At 39.6% G+C, this 21,653-nt stretch overlaps 1 protein-coding gene across 2 annotated transcripts in view; it reads right to left on the bottom strand.

The window, feature by feature from the left end:
• FNBP1L (formin binding protein 1 like) overlaps positions 1–21,653 on the bottom strand; it is a 125,242-nt gene that overhangs the window by 4,445 nt on the left and 99,144 nt on the right. For both annotated transcript variants that reach the window (XM_062191749.1, XM_062191750.1), the window contains exons 10-13: positions 13,240–13,349; positions 5,651–5,783; positions 5,179–5,273; positions 1,250–1,398 (exon numbers count right to left, since the gene is read on the bottom strand). In XM_062191749.1, the coding sequence (XP_062047733.1) occupies positions 1,250–1,398; positions 5,179–5,273; positions 5,651–5,783; positions 13,240–13,349 (487 nt within the window). The remainder of the gene's footprint in view (positions 1–1,249; positions 1,399–5,178; positions 5,274–5,650; positions 5,784–13,239; positions 13,350–21,653) is intronic.

Here is a 21,653-nt window from a genome sequence, read left to right as displayed (position 1 = left end):
ACTTGATAGGCAGCAGATGATTACCCAAGTACTTGGGCTCTTGCCACCTAAGTGAGACACCTGCGTGGAATTCTCAGCCCTGGCTTTGGACTGGCCCAGCACTGGCTGTTGTAGGTATTTGGGGGATGAAAAATTAGGTGGAAAATCTCTGTGTTTGCCTTTCAAAAATAAATAAGATAAAATAAAAGAATTGGAGAAGTAGAAAGAAAATTCCATTAAAAATTCATGAGGTATGGATCAGGGAAACAGTTAACAGGACAGTAAAACAGTGGGGAAAAAAAAGGAAGAACAAAGTTTGAAGAGAAAAACTCAGGCTCAGCTCTGGTGATGGTGGAAGCAGAATGGCCACAAAGCACAAACTTTCTTCAAGACCTTATTGGGCTCCGGACACCCTTTCTTCTAACTATTCCCAACTTACTTAACAGCAATAATTTTCGTAACAGGATCTTGCTAGATTCCTTCCCTACTCTCTAGATTACATTATAGCAAGATTTGAAATTTATTAATACATTATCTGAGTATGAGGGCTAACTAAAAACTTTACTCAACTTTATAACCAACACAACAGGTGAATACAGAAAGACCTTAAATCATATACCACTTTACAAGCTTACTTCAGAAGGTGTTACTCTGCTCTCCTGCTAGTTGAGGAAAAGGTTCTTAGCGTTCAGGGGAAGGAAGGGTAATTAAAAATCTAAGGAGGGTCACAATGACTTACTCCCCTCACAGAGTTTATTCTCCAGTTACCACAGAGGAAAAGATGGCACAATGGTAAGCTACTATTTTCTCTCTCACTCTCATCTGAAAAGGTGATCTAGAGTCAGGATATGATGATGATATTCAGCTACACACTGTACCTGGCTTTCAATGTTAGTAAGCCGCAAGGAAGAGCATGCACTGATACCCACCAGCTACAAACTTCCAGTGGGCTACAGCTCATGTTGCTTCAATTCTGTTGAGTCCACATAAGTATTAGTAAGATCTCTGGTAGAAATTCTGTTATCAACCAAACTTAAGTAATAATCTACATTAGGATGCTGATAACATAAGTAATTTTCTTTCAGTTCCATGTATGGAAGAAAAACTTCCATATTTATATTATAACTCAAAGAAAAATATGCATACTAATGAATTAAGATTATAATTTTCTGACAATGTATTATTTAACTAAGGCCACTAAAGTGAGTGGCTTAGTTTGTTTAGACATCAATGAACCCATTTTATCAAATATAGTGTGTTAAAATCATACCATCAAAAGGGTATATAGCTTTGCAGTGTCCAATAGCAGGCAAAGGATCATCATCCTCAAATTCATCATCAAACTCACTGTGGTGACCATGCTGTTGGGGTGGCCCACGGACTTCTTGGTTTGCATCATCAGTGTAACTTCCTTCAGGACTGTAAAACATAAGATTATCTTCCATCAAATATCATAACATGGGAACTCCTTTTTTTTTTTTTTTTTTGACAGGCAGAGTTAAACAATGAGAGAGAGAGACAGAGAGAGAAAGGTCTTCCTTCCGTTGGTTCACCCCCCAAATGGCTGCGATAGCCAGCACCCTGCGCCAATCCGAAGCCAGGAGCCAGGTGCTTCTCCTGGTCTCCCATGCAGGTGCAGGGGCCCAAGCACTTGGGCCATCCTCCACTGCCTTCCAGGGCCACAGCAGAGAGCTAGACTGGAAGAGGAGCAACCGGGACAGAATCCGGTGCCCCGACCAGGACTAGAACCCGGTGTGCCGGCGCCGCAGGTGGAGGATTAGCCTAGCGAGCCACGGCGCTGGCCATGGGAACTCTTTATATGTTATTTCTACGATTATCTCAGGATCCATACAGTAAATTAAGTATCAATAACATGGATCCAAATATTTTTCTTTTCTTTTTTTTTTAAAAAAAATATTTATTTAAGTCAGAGTTACACAGAGAGAACAGAGGCAGAGAGAGAAAAGGTCATCTTTCTTCCATCCGCTGGTTCACTCCCCAATTGGCTGCAACAGCCAGAGCTGCACCAATCTGAAGGCAGGAGCCAGGAGCTTCTTCTGGGTCTCCCACACAGGTGCAGGGTCAAAGGAATTGGGCCATCTTCTACTGTTTGCCCAGGCCACAGCAGAGAGCTGGATCAGAACCAGCACCCATATGGGATGCCAGCACTGCAGGCAGCAGCTTTACCTGTTACACCACAGCGCCAGCCCCAAGCCCTGTTTTCTTAAATTTTGACCATATAAATTGCTTCTAATATAAAATGTTTCTCTGTTCAATTTCCTGAAATAAAAAAATTAATAAGATTACAGTATTCAGTATCTACATCTCACTATCACTGGGTCTAGAAATAGAAAAATGTAATGCAGGCCGGCGCCGCGGCTCACTAGGCTAATCCTCCGCCTTGCGGCGCCGGCACACCGGGTTCTAGTCCCGGTCGGGGAACCGATCCTGTCCCGGTTGCTCCTCTTCCAGGCCAGCTCTCTGCGTGGCCAGGGAGTGCAGTGGAGGATGGCCCAAGTCCTTGGGCCCTGCACCCCATGGGAGACCAGGAGAAGCACCTGGCTCCTGCCATCGGATCAGCGCGATGCGCAGGTCGCAGCGCCAGCCGCGGCGGCCATTGGAGGGTGAACCAACGGCAAAAGGAAGACCTTTCTCTCTGTCTCTCTCTCTCTCTCACTGTCCACTCTGCCTGTCAAAAAAAAAAAAAAAAAAAAAAAAAATGTAATGCAAACTTGTCTTTCATCATTTCAGATTCATTGCCCCTCCTTAGAGGACACACTCAGACCCATGCTCAGTCACAGGTTTCAGGTAAAGTTCTTTCTAGTCAGGATCCAGAGTGGAAGTGAACAGTTCACAAGTGGTCCTGTAGCCCAGAGATGAGGAACGCACAGGGACTTGTTTGAGACTACTGGATGAGCAGCTTATTCAATTTTTCATGGAGTTTTAACCTGAAGGATACTCAGAGCTTTGGAAGACCACCACATGAAGCCTTAAAATGCAGTCAACAATGTAGAGGGCAGAGCTATAGGGTGGAGAGAAACTAAGTCCTGAGGATGTTATCTTAGCTCTAGGAACAAGCTTTCCCGAAAGCCAAACAACGAAGTCCATCTTTAATTTAAGGCAGGATGAGTAAAGTATTCATTCTGTCACTGAAAACCAAAAGACTCTTAACTAAAACAAGAATTAAAATTAATTTCTAATTAATCACAATAACAGGAAACTTAGGAACAACTCAGAGAATCTGAAAGAGCAGGTAATACAAAGGCATTTTACTTTTTTTAGAAATGTTTTAAATAAGTGCTGGTGTTCTGGCACAGATTAAGCCACCATCTTCAATGCAGGCATCGGTTCGAGTCCTGGCTGCTCCATTTCTGATCCAGCTCCCTGCTAATGCACTTGGGGCAAAAGAAGATGATCCTAGTTCTGGGGCCCTTGCCACCCACGTAGGAGACTTAGATGAAGCTCTTTTTCTTTTCTTTTCTTTTTTTTTTTTTAATTTACTAACAGGTAGAGTTACAGACAGTGAGAGAGAGAGAGACAGAGAGAAAGGTCTTCCTTTTCCATTGGTTCACTCCCCAAATGGCCGCTATAGCTGGCGCTGCGCCAATCCAAAGCCAGGAGCCAGGTGCTTCCTCCCGGTCTCCCATGCGGGTGCAGGGGCCCAAGCACTTGGGCCATCCTCCACTGCCCTCCCAGGCCACAGCAGAGAGCTGGACTGGAATAGGAGCAACCGGGACTAGAACCTGGTGCCCATATGGGATGCCGGCACCGCAGGCAGAGGATTAACCTAGTGTGCCATGGCACCAGCCCCAGATGAACCTCTTGATTCTTGACTTCAGCCTGGCCCAGCCATGGTCATTGTGGCCATTTGGGGAGTGAAACAGCAAATGGAAGACCTTTGTCTCTCCCTCCCTCTAACTCTGCCTTTTGAATAAATAATAAAATTTTAAATAAATAAAATGTTTTAAATCAAAGAGAGAATGTTACCACTTTTGTTGAGTAATCAAATGAATAAAATTTTAATAATGGAAAAATTGACAGGATTAGATTTAACAGCACTTTCAGAGCCAAGTCCTTAATTTAATACACACCAAACAGAACAGATGTTTTTAACCTGGGTTTTTACCTAATAACAAAAAACAGTTATTTGTGAATATCTCTTGATAAACTGAAGATATGCATTCTTTAAGAAATGATGGTGGTGCTGGCATCCCATATGGGCACCAGTTCCCGTTCCGGCTGCTTCACTTCCAATCCAGCTCCCTGCTAATGTGCCTGGGAAAGCAGAGGAGGATGGCCCAGTGGAGAAGCTCCTGGCTCCTGGCTTTGGCTTGCCACAGCGCTGGTTCTTGTGGCCATTTGGGGGAAGTAAACCAGCAAATGGAAGACCTCTCTCTCTGTCTCTACCTCTCTAGCTCTGTTTTTCAAAAAATAAAATAAATATTAAAAAAAAATGACAGAGGATAAACAGGAGAGAGAGGAACTAACATTTGTGAGACACATACTATTACCAGGTATTCTCTTATAAGGTACTATGCACATTATTTCCTTTATTACTAATGACCTGTAGGCATTCCAACTTCTATTCCATGTTTCAGGAAACTGAGACTCATGGAGCATTAAAATTGAACTTGTTCAAATTAGGTAATTAAGTAGCAAACCAAGATTTGATACTAAACTTCTCAAATTCGTCTCAAAGGTGAATCCTAATTTGGGTACCTTTTATCATGGAGGAAAAAAAGACCTATTACACCACAGGAGAAATGTCACAAGTGATATCAAAATATGGAAATTAGTAAAATGCTGTTTGGAAGCTGTGATCCAAACAATCAATTCGCATCATTTTTCTTTCCAAAACTTGAGCAACTTGATAAAAACTTTTATAAGCGCTGGCATTTTTCTTCCACCTACATCTTAAGGGAATCTTCTGCCTGAGAGCCTATCACCACAGAGTACAACTTCAAGAATTTTCTATGTTCCTGGTTATTTTGGATGTGTTATAAATTCCAACCGAACAGCAAGATGAAATTTTGGACTTCCCCTGTAACTGTTGTTAAAGACAATTACTTAGATTCATAAGATTTAAGTTATTAAATGTCAAAGCTGTTAAATTCAGGAAGAAAACAATTTATGAAGGTTAGTACAAAAGGGTGAAAAAGTTTGAGGACAAGAGGAAGTACAAATAAAATGCACAGTTACCTTTCTCGTCCCTGTGTCACAAGATGATTTATGTCACTGCTATGTCTTCTGTCTCCTCTCCCACCTATTTTGCCTTCAACTTCAGAGAGCCAAGCCTTAGGAAAAAAGTAAGCAAAATATTTGAGCTCAATAAATATGTTTCAAAGTTCATAAGGTATGCCACATTTAAAATGTGCTTTTAGTTTTTATAATTATGTAATTCTTAGAAATGGAAATCTTTATTCTAATTTGGTAATGATTAACTTTACAATTGATTTGAAAAACAGTACAAATGTTTATTTTATATAAAGGTTTAAATAAAAAATTTCAATAAGAGAATAATTTAAGGATTATACACCATAATATTTTACTTTTTGATCATAAACTCTAAAGTTAAATGTAAGTACTTGAACATAATTCTAGTAAAAAACAGTATCATAAGGAAGTTTATAAAAATAATTTATCTCAGACAACTCCTGAGTAACAAGTCTACCTCATTCTTGTGGATTTCCATTCGTAAGCGGTCAATGTTATTCATAGTCTCTGCTAATTTGGGCTGCAAACTCCCTGGATCTCCCATTTGCGGATTTTTCTCATACACATCTTTCATTTTGTTGAGTGCCTCTCTAAAAAAGAAAAGGAAAACACATAAGTAAATGTTTATTTCATCAGCTTCCAGATAAAGTTTGACTTTGGAATTATGTCTTAATCTTAAGTCATTATCTTTTTTAAGTTAACATCTGTTAACATTAATTTGCATAAAGCTCATCATGTATTATAGAGTTAGTGACTTATAGAGATATTTAGAATACCCCAAGTGAAATTTTCTCATTTCTTGTTTTCTAAATAAGATTATTCATTTATTTAAAGACTTATTTATTTATTTGAAAGGCAGAGTTAGAGAGACAGAAAGATCCTTTTTTTTTTGAAAGAGCTAGAACTAGAGAGAGAGAGAGATGTCATCTACCCACTGGTTCACTCCTCAAATGACCAAGGTTGAGTCAGGCCAAAGCCAGGAGCCAGGAGCCTTATCTAGGTCTCCCACGTGAGTACAGGGGCTCAAACACTTGGACCATCCTTCACTGCTTTCCCAGGCACATTAGCAGGGAGCTGAATTGGAAGTGGAACAGCCGTGACCCAAATCAGCACCCACGTGGGATGCTGGCATCAAAGGCAGCAGCTCAACCTGTTACTCCACAACGCTGGCCCAGACAGAAAGAACTTCTATCTGCTGGTTCACTTCCCAGATGGCTGCAATGGCTGGGGCTGAGCCAGGCCAAAGACAGGAGACAGGAACTTCATCCAGATCTCCCACATGGGTACAGGGGCTGCTTTCCCAGTGCATTAGCAGGGAGCTAGATGGGAAGTGCAGTGGCCAGGAATCAAACCAGTACCCATATGGGATGCTGGCATCATAGGCTATGGGGCTTAACCCACTGCACCACAAAACCTGTCCCAGATTACTTATTTTTATGTGTGTATGTGTACACATATATACATATATATACACACACATGAGGGGCTTCAAAAAGTTCATTATTAAAAAACAATACATTGGTGTGGGCATAGGCATTTGGCATAACTGCTAAGACTATGGTCAAGATGCCCATGTTCCATAAATGAGTGCTTGGGTTCTATACGTGCTTCTTGGCTCCAGGTTTCTACTCTCTGCCAATGCAGACTCGGGTCAGCAGTGATGGCTCAAGTATATGGGATCCAGCAACCCATGTGAAAAGACCTGGACTGAGTTCCCAGTTCCTGGTTTTAGCTCAGCCCAGTCCCAGCCATTACAGGCATTTGAAAAGTAAACCAACAAATGAGAGCTAGCATATTCACGCTCCCTCCCTGTCTCCATTTCTGTCTCTCTCTCTCCTCCTCCCTCCCTCCTCTTCTACTTCCTCTTCCTTTCCACCTTTCTGCCTCTAAAATAAATAAATTTGATACACACACACACACACACACAGACAACACAACAACAGGCATTTAGCCTAGCAGTTAAGACATCCATGTCCCACATCAGAGTGCCTGGGTTCAATTCCTGGTAGGCAGCAGTGATGATTCAGGTTAATTGGGATCCTGCCATCCACATGAGAGACTTGTATTGTGCTTCTGGCTCTTGGTTTCACCCTAGGACTAGCCCCAGACCAACTCTAGCCACTATGCACATTTGGGGAACGAACCATAGAGAGGAACATTCTCATTCTCTCTCTGATAAAACAAAAGGTTATATGAATTTTCTATGAATATTTTGAAGACTCCATGTATGTGTGTGTGTATTCCACATATATATAGGTTTAATCAACAACTAGAAGAACTTTTTTAAAAGATTTTATTTATTTGAAAGACAGAGTGACAGAGAAGAGAGACAAATTTTCCAACCACTGGTTTACTCCTCACATAGCCACAATGGCTAGGGTTGGGCCAGGGGGAAGCCAGGAGTCAGGTCTCTGATGGACCTGGGTGGCAGGGGACCAAGTACTAAGGCTATCTCTGCTGCTTTCCCAGGTGCATTAGAAGGAAGTTGGGTCAGAGGTACAGCAGCCTGGATTTGAACTGGCACTCCAATATGGGGTGCCAGCATCAGAGGTGGCTTGACCTGCTGTGCCACATCAATACCAATTCCTCAATATCATTAAACTCTCTATGTCCCCAAACCAACTCATTATATTCCCACGTAGCCAGCCACATGATTCCTTTACTCAGCTCACACAGCATCATCTCCTTACACTCATTTATGCTAGAAATAGGAAAGCCAATTTTAACTTGTCCCCTCCCTCTAAGTTAAGTCATTTGCCAATTCTTCCTAACTCATTTCCTCTTTTCTAATCACGTCCTGACAGGTTATAACCCAGTCAGCTCTCCTTGACCCTCTCTAACATCTGACACTATTGACTAAAACTCCTTCATAACTCTTTTTCCTTTTTAACCTTGATGTTAAATTTTTCTCTGTCCTCCTCCTCATCTCTGCCTTCTCACAATCTTCCTCACTGGTTCCTTCTCCTTTGTTCAACTTTTAAATGTCTATTACATAAACTGACAGCAGTTTCTTCTCATCTCATCCCACACCACCTTCTTTGAGGATGATCTCTTATTGTTTTAATAATACCTTTCAGATGATTCTTACATGTACATCTCCAATCCTCTCCTAAATTCTAGACTCCTATTTCTAAAACTAACTGGACACTTCCAATACGGACCTTTCACATATTTCAAAAATCAATATAGGGGCCGGTGCTGTGGTCTAGAAGGTAAAGCTGCTGCCTGCAGTGCCAGCATACCCACTGGTTCTAGTCCCGGCTGCTCCACTTCCGATCCAGCTCTCTGCTATGGCCTGGGAAAGCAGTAAAAGATGGCCCAAGTCCTTGGGCCCCTGCACCCAGGTGGAAGACGATCGTGCAGCTCCAGCCATTACGGCCAACCAGGGAGTGAACCAGCGGATGGAATACCTCTATCTCTCTCGCCTCGCCTCTGTGTAACTCTTACTTTCAAATAAATAAATAAATCTTAAAAAATCAACATAAACAAACCATTATCGTTATCTCAGATTTATTTTTCTCATTATTTTGATTAATCCCATAGCTATCCTCCTGAGCTAGATGCTTTTCCTTTTAAACTACCTTGATTTTTCTCTTCTTGGACATTCAATCAAAGGAAACATCTAACCTTTGGCTTTGAAATGACTCTCAGGCCAGCGCCGCAGCTCACTAGGCTAATCCTCCGCCTGCGGCACCGGTACACCGAGTTCTAGTCCCGGTCAGGGCGCCGGATTCTGTACTGGTTGCCCCTCTTCCAATCCAGCTCTCTGCTGTGGCCCCAGGAAGGCAGTGGAGGATGGCCCAAGACCTTGGGCCCTGTACCCGCATGGGAGATCAGGAGAAGCACCTGGCTCCTGGTTTTGGACCAGTGCAGTGCACTGGCCACAGCGGCCATTAGAGGGTGAACCAATGGAAAAGAAAAACCCTTCTCTCTGTCTCTCTGTCTCTCTCTCTCACTGTCCACTCTGCCTGTCAAAAAAAAAAATTAAAAAATTAAAATTAAAATAAAAAAAATGACTCTCAGATGTATTCATCCTTTCTATTCCTATGCTCATGTATTAATTTAGGCCCTGAGGTTCTCTCACTGAGATTGTTATAAAGCCCTCTAGTCTTCTTGCCTCCAATCTGTTTCCTATATGATCTACTCTTAACATGGCTTTCAATTATCTTTTTTTTTCTACATTTAAAATTAATAGTATCATCTCTTCTCTAGCCGACTTAAGATAATTGCCCAATACCTACAAAACTCCACAGAAGGGGCTGGTGCTGTGACACAGTGGGTAAAGCTGCTGCCTGTAGTGCCGGCATCCCAAATGGCTGAGGGTTCAAGTCCTGGCTGCTCTACTTCTGAACCAGCTCTCTGCTATGGCCTGGGAAAGCAATAGAAGATGGTCCAAGGGCTTGGGCCCCTGCATGCACATGGGAGACCTGGAAGATGCTCTTGGTTCCTGGCTTTGGATCAGCCCAGCTACAGCAGTTGAGGCCAAATGGGGAGTGAACCAGCAAATGGAAGACCTCTCTCTCTCTCTCTGCCTCTCAAATAAATAAATAAAAAATTTTAATTAATTATTTTACTTGAAAGTCAGAGTTACACAGAGAGGAGAGGCAGAGAGAGAAAGAGAGAGGTCTTCCATTCGATGGTTCACTTCCCAGTTGGCTGCAACGGCCAGAGCTGTGCCGATCTGAAGCCGGGAGCTTCTTCCGGGTCTCCCACATGGGTGCAGGGGCCCAAGGACTTGGGCCATCTTCCACTGCTTTCCCAGGCCTTAGCAGAGAGCTGGATTGGAAGTGGAACAGCTGAGTCTCGAACCGGCCTCCAATATGGGATGCTGGCACTTCAGACCACGGCGTTAACCTGCTGCACCACAGTGCCAGCCCCTAAATAAATCTTTAAAAAACAAAAAAACAAAACAAACAAAAAAAACCTCCACAGAACAGCATTCACGACTTTCCATAATTCACCCTTATACCTTTTCATCCTCATCTTTTGTGATTTCACATAATTTTTAATCAAGTATCTCTGGGTTAGAGTTAGGTGCAGCCCATGGCAAGAACACTCACGTTTCTGTGCCTTTCTTCTTATTTTTCCCATTTCTTTGAACGTTCCATCCCTTCTCTCTCACTTTTGTGTCTCACTATCCTCCCATCAAAGGTTCAATTCCTCTACTCTGGAGACAAACTAGCTAGTACCTAGATGTTAATTCTGACATTTACTAGTTTTCTATTCTGAGACAAAACACCTATTTAACTGACACCCAGCCTCTCTATTTACATATTAGGAACAACAACCTCGGAGGGCTATTTCGAGGGTTTCAGTGACACGGTCTATGTGAAATGCCTGATATAGCACTTCAATGTAACAATCCCTCCATCAACATTCATATACTAGATCGCATCCCTCCCTCTTACCCCAGCCTCTCTTCAATGAAGTCTTTCTTAATCATCCCAGGAAAACTCATCATTCTTTTCTTAGGTTCTGTTGGAAGTTTATCTATCTCTGGTAGCAGCTACCACAACCCAGCCTGTGTAGAAATCTTTAAGTCATTTGTGAAACTAGAATAAACCTCTTAGGATCAGGAACTATATTTTATTCACTTTTCTATTTTCTAGAGTCCTGCCATAGTCAATATATTATCTATGGTAAGCCCCAAATGTGGACTAAATGTTATATTTTCCAGGGATACTTCAGCATCTAAAACTTATACTAATACAGGTGACACTCATTAATTATAAATTCCATATCTGTATATTTGTCTTCTTGCTAAATTTATTTGTAACCCTAAAATCATTGTGAAAAAAGTGCTTTTGTGGTCACTTACAGACACACAGCAGAGAAAAATTTGAGTCACTGAAGGCATATTCGAGTTTCTAGAAGATGTCAAGGCTAATCCCTTGGCCTTGTTTCTGTTCTCAATGCCTGTTCTTTTTTCAAGCTATTTAGTGTTACGTTTTTCATATTTTCTGTGCCTTATTTTTTGTGCTTATATTGGTGATCCTGGTGTTTAAAATGGCCCATAATCACAGTGCTGAAGTGCTGTCTAGTCTTTCTAAGCGTGAGAACGCTGTAATGTTACTTATGGAGAATACGTGTATCAGACAGGCTTTGTTCAGACATGAATCACACTGCTATCAGCAGAGTGTAAGCATGTATTAAGTAAAGCGGGCACAGCGGGTTAAACCCCTGGCCTGCAGCACCGGCATCCCATATGGGCGCCAGTTCGAGTATCGGCTGCTCCACTTCCAATCCAGTTCTCCACTACTGCCTGGAAAAACAGTAGAAGAAGGCCTAAGCGCTTGGGCCCCTGAAGGCACATGGGAGACCTGGGAAGCTCCTGGCTCCTGATCAGCCCAGCTCTGGCCATTGTGGCCATTTGGGGAATAAAACAGCAGATGGAAGATCTCTCTCGCTCTCTCTCCCTCTCTGTAACTCTGGCCTTTAAAATAAATAAATAAATAAATAAATAAATCTTAAAAATAATTATACTGTGCTCATAGTGACCTTATAGACCATAACTACTGTGACAATTGAGGGGCTGGCACTGTGGTGCAGCAGATTACAGCCACTGCTTGATGCCAGCATCCTATATCCGAGTCCCAGTTCAAATCCCTGTTGTTCCACTTCCAACCCAACTTCCTGCTAATGTGCCCAGAAAGGCAATAGAAGATGACCCAAGTGCTTGGGCACTTGCCATCCACTTAGGAGATCAGGATAGAGTTCCTGGATCCCAGCTTCGATCTGATCCAATACTCGCCATTGTAGCCATTTGAAGAGTGAACCAATGGATGAAGGAGCTCTTTCTCTATCTCTCCTCTCTCACTATCATTCTATCAAATAGAGAAAACACATTTAAAAAAATAAAAACCTTCAATCTCTCATGCTAGAGTTTTCTTTAGTGTAGAGATAGCAAGCTGTCAATTCATTGTAACTCATCACAAAGAGCTACTCTATGCCCATTTTTAAAAACAAACTAATCCCAGTCAGGGCGCTGGATTCTATCCCGGTTGCCCCTCTTCCAGGCCAGCTCTCTGCTGTGGCCAGGGAGTGCAGTGGAGGATGGCCCAAGTGCTTGGGCCCTGCACCCCATGGGAGACCAGGAGAAGCACCTGGCTCCTGCCATCAGATCAGCGCGGTGCGCCGGCCACAGTGCGCCAGCCACAGCGGCCACTGGAGGGAGAACCAACGGCAAAGGAAGACCTTTCTCTCTGTCTCTCTCTCTCTCACTGTCCACTCTGCCTGTAAAAAAAAAAAAAAAAAAAAAAAAACTCAAGGAAAGTTTTTGTAAAGAAAAAATTTTTTGGAAGATTTATTTATTTATTTTGAAAGTCTGAGTTACAGCAACAGAGAAAGAAAAGAGAGAGAGAGAGATCTTTCATCTGCTGGTTCAGTCCCCAGACAGCCACAACGGCCAACACTGGGACAGGTCAAAGCCAGGAGCTAGGAGATTCACCCAGGTCTCCCACGTGAGTAGCAGGGGCCCAAACACTTGGGCCATCTTCCACTCTGCTGCTTTTCCTAGGCCACTGGGGGGAGCTGGATTGGAAGTGGAGCAGCCAGGGCACAAACTGATACCTTCATGGGATGCCAGCATCATAGTGGGTGGCCTTACCCACTACACTGCCACACCAGCCCCAGAAAAAAAAATTAAATGTGAAAAATATAAGGCTGTAAGTAATCCAACACTATCTGACAACATGCTTTGAAGCAAACAAAATAATTATTGCCCAAGGTTGATATTAAATTCAATTTGTATTCTAAAGCAAAAGGAAAATTTATCAAAGTTTAAGAGATGCTTAATGTCAATGAATGAATCATCAAACTATTTTGCAAATTTATGGAAGGCATAATTATGAGAATCCAATAAAAATCTGTGACCACAGAAATTCTCTAGTATTACATTTTTTACCTATGACATGGTAACACTTTACAGTTTAGGAGTATATTTTTCTCTCAATTAGGGATATGGTTTTGAAACTTTTTATACAACACACTTAAACACATTTAGATCCTAAAATAAATAATGATAGATGGGACTTCAAGGAATAATACTTTTGGTCGGATTCTTTCTGTAGTTCTCTGTTAAGTTCATCAATGCGCTGCTGTAGTTTTTTACGTCTCTGTTCTGGTGGCAGATGACTGAAATCTTCTAGTGCTGGGCCCTGAAAAAAAGAGTCTAAATCACTATAAAAGACATTTTCAGGGAATTTTATTTTTTAAGTTTACATGCTATAAAATTAATACACCAATTTTAAGGTTAATTTCAAATCTGCTTCAAACAACTTCTTTCAAAAAAGAGAAATCTACATGTGTAGATTAATGAAAACAAGTCTACTGAAGAAAGAGCTCAAATTTCAGTCATTTTATAAAACCACAAAACAGAATAGGCAAAAATACCACCAGATACAGATAACTAGTAGTGACTAATAACACATCATTTTCAGGCCTTGGCAGAGTAAAATGGATACATACGAACCTTCTTACAGCAACAACAACAAAATGGAAACACATAACATTTTTCATCTATACAAGTTATTTTATTATCACCACATTCCAAAATCAAACCCATTGACATGATACTCAGAATGTTACAAATGTTCAAACTAAAAATATGAAGAGTTGCCGGCGCCGCGGCTCAAAAGGCTAATCCTCCGCCTAGCGGCGCCGGCACACCGGGTTCTAGTCCCGGTCGGGGCACCGATCCTGTCCCGGTTGCCCCTCTTCCAGGCCAGCTCTCTGCTGTGGCCAGGGAGTGCAGTGGAGGATGGCCCAAGTGCTTGGGCCCTGCACCCCATGGGAGACCAGGAGAAGCACCTGGCTCCTGCCATCGGAACAGCGCGGTGCGCCGGCCGCAGCGCGCTACCGCGGCGGCCATTGGAGGGTGAACCAACGGCAAAAGGAAGACCTTTCTCTCTGTCTCTCTCTCACTGTCCACTCTGTCAAAAATTTAAAAAAAAAAAAAAAAAAAAAAAAATGAAGAGTTTATATAACTAAGTAGCAACTTACCTCATAAAGAAAATCTTATTAATGAACTATAATACTACATATAGCTTTTAAATGATTACACTTAATTAACCATTCTTGAGGATCAAAACACACGTGATCATTAAAAAACAAAATATAGGGGCCGGCACTGTGGCACAGCGAGTTAACGCCCTGGCCTGAAGTGCTGGCATCCCATATGGGCGCCGGTTCAAGACCCGGCTATTCTACTTCCAATCCAGTTCTCTGCTATGGCCTAGGAAAACAGCAGAAGATGGCCCAAGTCCTTGGGCCCCTGTACCCACATGGGAGAACCAGAAGAGGCTCCTGGCTCGCTCACGCGAGCGCGCGCTCTCTCTAACTCTGACTTGCAAGTAAATAAATAAATCTTTAAAAAAAAATGCAGAACTACCAAGTGAGGAGAAATTGTATTTGTAGAAAGAGGATATGCTCAATTATCCTTTGCTAATCCAAGTAATATCTTATTTCCTAAAGGAATGATATAATCCAAAGACATATTTCATCTGTAGGAAAGATGTTTGATGTCTGAAAATTTAGATGTTTTGATATTCAAAAAACAATATCATTTAAGAGAAAGTGCTAGCATTTAGATGTAAATTTCTGATTGAAGTGATCTTTTTCCTTTTAAATATTTCAGTCACTGTTACTTTAGCTAAGTTATTAGAACAGAACTCATTAATTAACAACTATTCAATCCATTTAATATAAACCTAATATTACTTTATATACTCCAAAAACTAATATCTTCGTTTTTCTTTGCAAAAATGGTTATTTTAAGAATATGAGTATAGTTCAACTTTTTAAAGCATTATTGAAATTAGCTCCCAAAATAAATGCATCCTTGTCACTTAAACCTAAAACATGCTAAATTGTTTATTTCACCAACTATAAGATTTCTTACTTTTTTAAAAAAGAAAATTCACTTTTAAGATGAGCCATGATCAAATTAAACATTTAATTAATAATACAATCCCCACTATCTTTTCCCAGTGGCCTGCAATTATGGACATCTAACATGCTTGCCAACAAAAAGTAGGGCGTCTTTTCCAAGTAGCTTTTGTTTTTTCAACTTTCAGTCACCAGGAATAAGACTATCAACCAACCAAGTCTGCCCTAGATAAACTAATCACGAAATTTCCTGTACAAAGTTCCTTTAAATTTAGTAGTTAATTCACTTACTACATGAGAATTTACAAAAGGCTAAAAAAGATTAGTTTATTTCCTGCAAGTTATTTGGTATAGCTCCTATATAAGCTCCCAGTAATTTTTGGGTTATCTCCTCATAATGTAGCTCAATTAATTTGTTTGAAATAAATGTCAAATGGAACACACACACACACACACACACACAAATATTTACATCACATGTGCTTCTATTCCCCTTCAGTAGTTCAGAAGAACAGAGCACTAAAACTTTTCTTTCTTTGTTTTTGGAAGAATCTAACAGAGTTCTTGTCAGACACTGAAAATCAGCTTCATATGATCTTTCCAAAGGGTACTAAAAATGATTTTAGCTAAATTTTTCTTCTTCATAAAAACATGAACTTTTGCTCTACTATGTACTTTTAAAATATTTAACCATAATTTTATTCTCCCTCTGTAACACGACATGAACTCCACCCAATAACATTTATAACTTAATGGGTTGATGACAGTTAACCACATTATTTTTTTAGTCTTATGACATTGAGAGTACTGGCATATGCTGGACTACAGATTAAATTATAAAAAGAAAAAACACACACAAAATGTGAGATGTACTTTACCATTTGTTTTGAATTAACAAAACAATGTTTTGAGATTACTTAATGTTGGCACAGTATATAGATCAGCACATAAGGCTTACCATCTTCACCGACCACTGAATAGTTCAATGGAAAACAGAAAGAAATGGTAAATTATTCACATGAAACCATAATACAGAAGATGCAATAATCTATAATTTTTTACAATATTAAATAAATACTGTACATTTCACAATCCAAACAAATATGCCAGAAAAACAACTGTAAGCACATTTTGGGAAAGTGAATTACTTAAAAAAAAAAAAGCATACACCGATGATAATGGGCAGATATTTTCTAAGTTTAATTAAAACTCAAAATTAAATAGTATTCATTCTATCAGTAATCATCCATTTTCTTTTAAAGAGAATTTTTGTGTAAGTGAAATTTACTTTTAAGCTCTTCGTACTCAAAGTACTAATATTTGAAAAGCCAAACATAAAATTAGATCTAGTATTAATCATTTAAAAAGGAATCTTATGTGAAATATTAAAAAATAGAATGTTCTTTCCCAGGGCATTAAAGAAAACACCATTATCTAAATTCTTATAGTTCAAATACTGTTTTGAACTTAAGTATCTCATGGTTAGGTGAAAGTTAACATCTTTAGTTTTAAGAATTTCTTAAAATGCACAGGCTCATTGAAAACACGTTATCATCAAAATAATCAGTGAGTTTCCCAGATTCACGTCTTCTACACATATTTCCTAACAGATGAAAAATTATAGGTTGAATTTTGCTGTTTTTCAATTTTTATTCTGAAATCTGTATACACTTGAAAAAACACTAAAAGCATGGTTGCAACTTTAGAAAACTGATTGTTATTCTTTCTGAAAATATGAAATGACACAGAGTCTGAAGAGACCAATGAGTGTACAGATACTAGAGGTAAATATTTATATACACACATATCTCCCACAGTTTATGGCTATTAAGCCTTCTACAACTGGCATGGCATCTGTTTAGCATCCCAGATACACATATACACACATGCGCACACACAAATACACACACACAGTGACCCAGAAAATGCACTGAGCTTTACAAAATTTATCCTTATATTCACCACAAATGGTTTACAGTCTCTAAAAAAGTTATTTTCCCTATTTGCTAAATGATGGTGTTTCAAGACAAGGTAGTGGGGAGAAGTCAGATAGAATTTCACATAAAAATAAGAATGAATTTTAATAAATATATATGACAAAAATATCTACCCCTTATCTCTAATGAGTTGGCCATACAGATTAATGGTTAGGAAGGTAAGAAAAGATGACATTTGCTATTCATTATCTTTCCAAACTAAGCTTAACATTCTTTAGACTGTCAGCAGTTTCAAGAAATAAAAACCACATTTTATTTTCCCAAGAAAAAAATGGTTGATGAGGAGATAAAAAGATTTAAAGAAAGTCTTCTTTAAAATGCTATTAAACAAAATTATATACAGGACAAGAAACAAAATATTTAAAGTATTTGAACTTGACATCTTGTATGATTTTCAGTAGCTAAGTTTCTATGTGATTTTTCTGGTTTTTATATTAATATCTTTCAGATAAGATAATTATAGCTGAAATAGCAAATGTTCCCATTTTTAGCTAATCCTAGCTTTACTGTCACTTAGAATATTAGAATATTTTGGGGGCCAGCACTGTGGTGCAGCAGGTTAAAGCCCTGGCCTGCAGCGCCAGTTTGAGTCCCAGCTGCTCCATTTCTGATCCAGCTCTCTGCTATGGCCCTGGAAAGCAGTAGAAGATGATCCAAGTCCTTGGATCCCTGCACCCATGTGGGAGACCCATAAGAAGCTCCTGGCTCCTGGCTTTGGATCAGCTCAGTTCTGGCCATTGCGTCCATTTGGGTAGTGAACCAGCGGGTGAAAGACCCCCCCCCCCACCTCTCTCTGTAATTCTGTCTTTCAAATAATTAAAATAAATCTTTTTGCCGGCGCCGCGGCTCACTAGGCTAATCCTCCGCCTTGCGGCGCCGGCACACCGGGTTCTAGTCCCGGTCGGGGCACCGATCCTGTCCCGGTTGCCCCTCTTCCAGGCCAGCTCTCTGCTGTGGCTAGGGAGTGCAGTGGAGGATGGCCCAAGTCCTTGGGTCCTGCACCCCATGGGAGACCAGGAGAAGCACCTGGCTCGTGCCATCGGAACAGCGCGGTGCGCCGGCCGCAGCGCGCTACCGCGGCGGCCATTGGAGGGTGAACCAACGGCAAAAGGAAGACCTTTCTCTCTGTCTCTCTCTCTCTCACTGTCCACTCTGCCTGTCAAAAAAAAAAAAAAATCTTTTTAAAAAATACCCTGTGTATTTTTTAAAGTAATGAACATTCAATGCAAAAAAATGCCTATAAACTAGAAAACTTCACATTCTCACTATACCTTAATAAATACAGGAGAGACGAAAAGGAAATCAGTTAAGTAATAAAAACTATTAGGAATAATTTTATTTTAAGTTAGGCCAAATTCCTAAAACCGTACCCTGGATAGACAAAAGTTTATAAATTGATCTGGCAGTCTATAAGGTCATAAACAATTTAGACAGAAAACATAGACTTATTATCATGAGATACCCAATTACTTTTGAAAAAGAGCATCCAGGGGCCGGTGCTGTGGTGTGGGAGGTAAAGCCTCCACTCACAACACTAGTACCCCATATTGGTGCATGTTCCAGTACAGGCTATTGCACCTTCCATCCAGTTATCTGCTAATGTGCCTGGGAAAGCAGCAGCTTTCCAAGTGCTTGGGCCTCTGCACCCATGTGGGAGACCTGGAAGAAGCTCCTGGCTTCAGCCTGGCCCAGCCCTGGCTGTTGAGGCCATTTGGGAAGTAAACCAGAAGATGGAAGACCTCTATTTCTGTCTCTCCCTCTGTCTCTGTATCTTTGCCTTTCAAATAAAAAAAAAAAAAATCGTAAAAACAAACCAAAAAAGACCATCCAATGATGCTCAAAAGAAGGCATCACAGAGTAAAAGTGACTAATTTGCATATTAAGTAGTCAGGTTTGGGTATACCCTCAAGTTTCCATTAATAGAATCTGATGTCACAAAAGACAAAAGGAAATTACAGGCCCTTTTCCCTTGGAAAAGGTTTGCTGGTACCATGGTAAAACTCAAAAACACTGTTTTAATAGCATATTTCTCAATGCTCACTGGTCCTGGTAACTACCTATACCAGTTTTTCTTTGAAAAATGCAAAAAAAATCCCATTTCTGAAAATGCATTTCAGAAAATCAGTGTCCAACAAAGATAGCTCAGGTTTCTGAATTGACTTCTACAACTCATCAGTTTTAAGACACTTTAAGATATTTTGTAAGCCTGACAGAAAAACTCTTTTTAAGTCCATGTAAAAACACATAAAACTGGCTTATTAAAGAGGTAACTTTCTTCTTTTTGGATTTTCAATATGGAGGAAATTCTGAAGTGACAGGAAAATCTCTCTATGGGTTAACTTTGAAACTGTATCTCATAACTACCAAATACCACTCAAAGCAGAAAGAAATTTCCCAACCCCTTATCTTGTAATCCACTTTCCCCCCGTTTCTCCTCTAATCTCCAGCTGGACTGCTTGTCACATTTTCTATTTTACATACTACTTTCTTCTTTAGCATGAAAACTATAATAATAAAACTAAGAGAGGATTTTAGCCTTCTAAAACTGAGCCCTGTAAAAACAATGTATGAATTTTAAAACATAATGATTAAGCAAACAGCTTTAAGTCCTATAGGTATAAAATTTTACTTACAAACTTTTAATAAAGATGTCACATGTTTAAGTTTCTATAGGTCTCACAGCTCTAATCACCTAAGATTTTTCATGGAATTATACTTAACTTCCTATCTCTGTGACTATACTGTGTAGAGTACTTCAACTAGGCCTGGTAGACTCAATACGAAGGATATAAAAATGATTACAAAAACATAGCTACTAAATAGTAATTTCTTATGATTTATGTAAAAACATTATGTTTAGTATGATCTAAATCATCACAGAGAAGCAACACAGAAATTCTACCCTCATATCTCAGGAATAAAAATCTCAAATATGATTTTTTGGAGTCTTTCAAAAAAGTGTTAAAGGCTTTAAAAGTAACGACAGGCAGTCTTGTAAGTAACACAAGTTTATCCACAGGGATTGTCAAAATGCTATTAATTACCTGTTACATGACCCATTTATATAGAATTAGGCAAGGCAAATGCAAAGTTCTTAAAAAGCAAAAAAGGAAATTCAAAAGGGACATAATACACTGGGGCTGGGACATTTCTACCGCATTATTGATGTCAGTGAAGTCTGTCATACTGTTATAATGGAAATGTAGATAAAAATGTAATCTTGCCTTAAATGAAGATGTCTTGCTCCACAGGTGGCTAAAATGTAATCTGAGATTAGAAAGGGCTACAGAATAGGGGTGAGCATGGCACAGAGATCGGGAGACCACTTTATAATGCCTACACTCCATAATGGAGTGCCTGTGATCCATTCCTAGATCCACTTCCAATAGAGCTTCCTGCTAATGAAGATCTTGGGAGATAGCAGGTGATAGCTCAAATACCTGGGTCCCTACCACCTATGTGGAAAACCCAGATTGAGTTTTGGATTTCTGGCTTCAGCTTGGTCCATCTCCATTGTTGTGGGTATTTGGGGAGTGAACAGATACAAGATCTCTCTTTCTATATCTCTGTCTTTCAAATAAATAATAATTATTACTTTTAATTTTTAAAGGACCAAAGAAAACAGGGGAGCAAAGAAAAGAAAAGGAAGAAGAATCCAATTTTAGCATATTACTGTTAATGATTAAACTTAATTTTAAAACCAAACTGCTAAGACTGATTTTTCATCAATAGGTTTTTTACACTATGTTTTATAACATCCAAACCATTATTATAGATGTGTCTGAACTATGGGCTACAGTTATCAAAAGAATACCCTTAAAACCAAACAAGAAAAATTAGCCTAACATAATGGAATAAGACTAATTTATTTACCACTAGGATAATAGTTGTTGTTAAGGAAAAGCTTAATACTGTATTAGCTTTTTAAGTAAGTAAATACCAAAGGCTGGCCAACAAAAAAATACAGGGAAATTGACAAAAATTATTTACCTTTAATTCAAGAAAACAAATTATGTTATGTAAACATTATTCAATATTATTTAGTATTTATGGGCTTTACAATTTACAAAATACCTTCTAACATATTATCTTAGTTTGACTTATAAACAATCTTTATATTTGATATGCCTATCATTTTCTTATTTATTGGAAATTGTGCTTAATGCTTTTGAAAGTAAGCAGGGCAATTAAAATTGACCTGGACATTTTATTGTCAACAAAATAATATGTTCTAAAATTGGCAGGTGAAGTCAGCATTAGTGACAAATTATTACAAGAGTAACTCTGGTGACAAATTACTGAAAGTCTTAAAAATGTAAATACATTACAAGACAATGGTGGACATATGATTTCACATAAACAAAAAAAATAGCTAAATATGATTGTACCCAGCACCCTCTTTATAATACCATTTTTTTATGGTTGAGTATTTTCAAATGTATAAAGAGGAGTTGATTTTAACTTAGGGCAGCTATACTCAATTCTGTGGTGGTTTTAAACTATATATTTCCAGGAGAGAGCCTTATAATGAGGGTGGAGAGTATTAAAAGCCACACTACACACACAATAGGCCATCAT

The sequence above is a fragment of the Lepus europaeus genome, chromosome 5 (genome assembly GCF_033115175.1).
Source record: "Lepus europaeus isolate LE1 chromosome 5, mLepTim1.pri, whole genome shotgun sequence".
Classification (NCBI taxonomy): Eukaryota; Metazoa; Chordata; class Mammalia; order Lagomorpha; family Leporidae; genus Lepus; species Lepus europaeus.
The sequence above is the reverse complement of the archived record's forward strand: the minus strand, read 5'-3'. Positions and strand labels throughout refer to the sequence as shown.